We start from the raw sequence: 5885 nt of genomic DNA, 5'->3' as shown, positions 1-5885 counted from the left end.
TAATTTATACTTTTTGTCTCTATGGTTTTATTTAATAGAAACCAGTTTTGACAATTCTATGGTATAGATGAAACACGACAGCTTTGATGCTTTCATTAAACGTTTGTATTTGATAATATCCGATCAGAAACCGTTAGTTATTGATTCGTGATTGGAGTACAGCGATATTCGTTTATTGCCACCAGTTGCAGACAAAAGAAGCTTATTCTGCGTTTCAGTAGTTAAATCTGCCTTTAGTCAGGCCAGTAGAATAACAGGATTGGCGAATATCAACTTATATAATGTTTTCGATCGCTTTTGCTTTTTATTTCCTAATGAATAACAATTATAAAATCGTATTTCTTTGACTTAAAATAATATCACGTCAAAATGTTTATTAAGGAATAATAATTTACCAGCCTTAAACACTCTATCATTTATTTATATTTCGATTATGTGGGGGTCCGATGGGCCTGGGAAAATATTTGAGCTCCATGCTCTATAATTTAAAAACATTTACTTTTACTTTTCGATTACGTGTTTCAGGGTCAACTTCAGAATCTGTTCATTTAACAATTGAATTTACTAATATTAATTTTACATGTGCATGTTAACATAATCTTCAAATATTAAACATTTTTTTTTTATTTGCAATCAGTTTCCTTGCTTGAGGGAAATAATTAGAAAGTAATTTCAAAACTGGAATTTGTGAAGTCACAGTTGCATACATAAAAGGATTTTTGGGTTACAGGGGGATTACATTAAAAAACTGTGAATTATAATGATTTTCATTTAATATATTTTCGTAGACAGTCCTTTCAATTTCTCTCGCAAAAAGTTTACATTATTCAGAATTAACACGTAAAATTTCTCAACGAGCAGTCTCCTTGACTAAGAACTGCGTGAAGGCGAATATTCCTGAAATAAATAATGCATATTAATGATAAAATCGTTAACTAATTAAAATGCTAATGAAAGACAAGTACATACGATCGATCCGTGCTCTCTTGTATCTGTCCTCAACAAAAGACTTGGTTAGATTTTCTATCGTTTCCTCGCATTTATAATCAAATTGTTTCAAATTTCTCTTTAATTCGAGATATCTAATGATCGAGTTAACAAAAATTGTCAATTAAGGTGGTCGATTCCAAAATTTGCGATATAATTGCATATAAAGGATACAGTTCATTATAATAATTAAAAGAATCGATAGTCCACTCCAACAGCAAATTCAGTTTCGGTCTCTCAGTAGTACCATCGACTAGTTCTTTCATTGTATCGTCGTTTATAGAAACCTTACTTCGAGCATCTTCCACATTTTTCAAACGGTTGTTTAGATCCTAACATAATATTCCAATCGATAACATAATCTTACAACTCTTACTAAATTAAAAAAAGACTGAAACAATTTTCATTTATTTTCGTGCGATCATTTCAAGCTCGTAAAGTTTAAAGGAAGAACATAAAATTCTAATTTCACGAAACAGATCGATGATGAACCAGAAATAGGCAGCATACTCATCCAGATAAAAATCTCTCGAATAATGAGTGAAAACTAAATAACTTTTAGTTACTTAGAATTAATTTATTGAAACTTATTCGTATAGATCAATTAAAGAAACGCCATGAAAAATTCGCTAGATGGTAGCGTTTTATATGTTCACATAATTTTCAAAAATTAAAAATCTTTTTCATTTGCAATCAATTTGTTTCCTTGATGGAGGTAATTAACTTATTTTATATGTTCAATTTATATGTTCACATAATTTTCAAAAATTAAAAATCTTTTTCATTTGCAATCAATTTTTTTGCTTGATGGAGGTGATTAATCACATTCGTGAATATGCATTTAAAAATTGAGTAGATGTGATGTAAAATTCGTGATTTACTATTCGAATAGCATTTTGCCCGTCTCTATATTAATCCATTCAACAAATAGACAAACAATCGATGCGAATGTTTGATATAATGGTCTTATTTACTTGAGTGACATTATTGAAACGCGTCGAGATATCCGACATGAGTACAATTTCGTTGTCGATCCCCATCATGATTTTATACATTAATCTTTCGTACAGCTCCGTTCTCTTGCAGAAATCTGCATCGTTCACCTCTTTGCTGTAACACAACGACACCTGGCGGTAGGTCAGTGAACATTCATTGAATACCGTTGTTGGTATGTCTAAAAATGACTTGTCGAGCTTCGTTTCTAGAAACCACAGTCGAAGAACAACTTGTGATACACAAACAAAAATTGTAAAAAGTTGACGTTACCTTGTGACTAGTCGGAGTTGTTCTGATTGATTCCTCAAGGCTTCCAGGGGACGCCTGGCTTCTTCGGATAATTCTTTCCACTTGGAATCGACTTTTCTCAACTGTGAGAAATAATTAATCAAACATTTGTGTAGTTCCGTTGCCATATCTCTTATAGGTTATTCTTGAACAAATCTTGTGCAACGCGTTCTTCGCTACGGGAACTAGAGTGCGCTAGTTGACGTAAATATTATGAATCTAACGGAAGTGATCTATACGAATAAATATAACTTCTATTCCACGTTAACATTGTTCACTGAATTCATTTGAAATACTTAAACAATTGCGTAGTAATTCGTGGTAGAATTTTAAATAATTACATTAGCTTATCTATTCGTTATAGGATTTAGAAATAATTTATCAAATATTCGGTTCCAAATGCCATCAATAGAAGAAAGCTGTACTGTAAACGTATTGTGACGTTTCCTATTAATGAGTTCTAATTAAAATGATAGCAAATAATAAAATGTTTGACTATATACAAGAAATAATTGGCTGTCTATTTATTATTTTATGTATAATTTTTATGACTATTCCACAAATTAATAAAGATCGATACTTACCATTCTACCTCAGTCTAACGAAGCAGCAAGTTATTTCACATTCTATCAAATCTATCATTCGTCAAAGAAATTTTATGTCGGTTATTTGTATTAAAAATTCAGGTCATCGAATTTTGTTACTATTATCCAGATGTGATCTCATTTGCGAGGTTTGTAAGCTTGTAAAGCTTGTAAATTCATTCATTTACTTGAATATGAAGCTTACAAAAGCAAATTATGAAATACGAAATACAATTCGATTTATCACATTCGTGAACATTTATTTAAAAATTGAATATGAACGTTTAATATTTATCGTTTTATCGTTCTACCTTGACCCACAATGAAATTTCTTCGATTACACAAGTATGTCATCCACGTCCTATAGAAAGAACGTTAATTTTTAAACCGTCGACGCCTTGAATCCTTCGATCTTGAACCTAAGTTTAAAATGTTCCTAGTTTAGTGTGTCCCACAAACAAAATGATAACATGACTCATGGTCTTGAAACTTTGTTTATTGACAAACATCCTTCGACGGTTACGATGGATACGAGTGTATGTACACAAGTAAAATTCAATTTAGAAAATGTATTTTAATTAAATTGTACTACAAAGTAAAAATACATGTTTGTACTCGTTGAAATGAAACAGTTTCAGTGAACTGCCATATCATGCTCTTGGAACATTTCAACAGAGCAATTCGTGTGTCGGAAATGAAGCAATTATGTGTCAATATCCGATAGTTTTTTCGCCATAATTACTCGGAACTGGTTCAATAGGATCCTCGGAATGGCCATTACGAATCGTTCAACTGTACCAAATTAGATATCGATCACTTGTATGGAATTTTGAATTTGTATCCAATTTGAAGTACGAGCCCTCTGTTTATTCAAGTTTCCGTTCTATCACTCGTTCACGGTAAAAGGAATATACATTTACGTATTGTGCGATAATGAATTAATATTTTCAAAGTAAAAGAGACAGAGGAACTTGATATGATTTATTTATTTTATAAGGGTACATAATCTGTCTTACATCGATTATTGCACCTTTTAGTGCATTTACTCTTGCATGTTAAAATTCACAGCCTTGTGTTACACTTGTTATAGTATATGACTTCCACGTAAAAATATTTTAAATATATTTTACGTGGAACTCAATTAAATAATTCGCGAAACAATTATATATATATATATAATTCATACATTGCATGTCAGAACTGTATATAAAAATTTGCAAACGATCGTTTGATCGTTAGTTGTAGATTTAGTATTAAAAGGAAAGATATTAGATATTAGATTATAATAAAAAAATATTTTAAATATATTTTACGTGAACTCAATTAAATAATTCACGAAACAATTATATATATAATTCATATATTCCACGTAGGAACTATATATAAAAATTTAAAAACGATCATTTGATCGTTAGCAGGGCCGGCGCAAGGCAGGTTCAGCGCGTTCGCCGGAACCCGGCCCCGCGTTTTAAAAGGTCCCACGGTCTACGAAAATTACTGAATTAAAAGGCACCGATTTTAATTAACTTTTTACAGATTGATGACACCATTAACAAATACAAGACATTTCTTTAGTAGCGCTGATTAAATTGAAAGGAGTGACAAAAATCATCAAAGTATTATTATTTAATATTCATATTGTAAAAAATATATAATATGTAACAGCATTTGTAAATAAATAATTCCTCGTTGTAAAATTGAAGTGTAGTATTTGAATGTGAATCCAGGCCCCGCAAAAGGTCACGCTGGCCCTGATCGTTAGTTGTAGGTTTAGTATGAATAGGAAGGTAAGGGCACCCGCGCGAGTGTACACATCCCTGGGATTCCCTCGTGTCAGGTCGGCGTCACGGGGGGAGTCCGGCGGGATCAGCCGAACGAACTCGACGAGATGGTGTGATGCGCACGCAGCCGACAGTATCCCTTGCGCGTTCGGTAGGGTTCGGTAACGTTCGGAGAACGTTTGGCCGGTTCGTTCGGTCGAACAGACCGCGAGAGCACAGTATACCGTTGACTGACAACCCCTTCGTGTGCGATGATGTCTCGCCGCGGCTAACCGAAACGTCCCCTTTCCCTTTCTCTTCGTTTTCTCCCCTGTCCACCTCGGTTTCGTCTACATATTAAAACAGTGCCAAGAATATCTAACGTAACGTCGAAAAGTTCGCACCTGTCGACACGTATCGACGTTTCGCGGCTCGCAGTGTGTGACACGCCGAGCCGAAGCCGCGTCTCTGTATTAGGATTTTTGTCTGACCCCTCTCGCTGTCTACCTTTCTTTCTCTTTCTCCGATCGAGGGAAACATGGATGAAGCGAACGGAAAGATGCGGAGCAAGCACGAGGACGTGGATACCGCATCCCTTGGCGCTGACATCCTGAATCCGTTCGTGCATCGTCTGGAGCTGGACACAACCTACGACAAGCTCAAGGTCAGTAGCTCTTCGAATCTCCTTGCACGCGAAAATCTCCCTCGGGATCGATGTTCACGCGTTACCCGAGTATTTAGGGGTTGTTCGAGGGCGGGGCGGATTGGGGGAGATTTAATTCGTGCGAGGAAACGTCGACGTCTCCTGTTTCGCCAGGCACGCCGGTATAGACGAACTGAAATATTGTATCGCAAAAATAGATCTAATTTTTGGCGCTGCGCGACTTTCTTTTGTGACGCGGTCCGTGGACGGTTGTTTTCGCCGGCTTTCGCGAAGAGAAATATAGTTAACAGAGGTGGACAAAATTTGATGAGTGATAATAGTAATAGATAACGGATTAAAATGTAACGACTTGTATTTGTGATTTTCGATAAGAACTTTAACCATCTCTTATTGAAGGTGCTGTTGAAATAGGCTTCGAGATGTTTAGAGTTCACGACACGGTTTAAATCGTAACCGTTACGGCCCTTTAAGTTAGGGCAGGTGGGCAAAATTTTTGTCTAGTTATACCATGGATATGAATCTACGTTTGTCTATGAGATGTACATTTCAAGTAACAAATTAAAGATGAACAACATTTTATCCATTACTTGATGAATAAAGACTCGA

At 34.9% G+C, this 5885-nt stretch overlaps 1 protein-coding gene across 1 annotated transcript; it reads right to left on the bottom strand.

Annotated features, from left to right (window-relative positions):
- Positions 1-755: 755 nt before the first annotated feature.
- LOC128896187 (uncharacterized) lies at positions 756-5306 on the bottom strand. The gene is made up of 5 exons (XM_054159391.1): positions 2254-5306; positions 1962-2097; positions 1162-1319; positions 970-1082; positions 756-897 (listed from the first exon to the last, which is right to left on the bottom strand). Exons 1-5 carry the CDS (start codon positions 2397-2399, stop codon positions 851-853), a joined length of 600 nt encoding a protein of 199 aa, XP_054015366.1. The 5' UTR covers positions 2400-5306; the 3' UTR covers positions 756-850.
- Positions 5307-5885: the final 579 nt, after the last annotated feature.

The sequence above is a fragment of the Hylaeus anthracinus genome, unplaced genomic scaffold, assembly GCF_026225885.1.
Source record: "Hylaeus anthracinus isolate JK02 unplaced genomic scaffold, UHH_iyHylAnth1.0_haploid 8046, whole genome shotgun sequence".
In the NCBI taxonomy this organism is placed as follows: Eukaryota; Metazoa; Arthropoda; class Insecta; order Hymenoptera; family Colletidae; genus Hylaeus; species Hylaeus anthracinus.
This window is presented reverse-complemented; position numbering and strand designations above follow the sequence as displayed.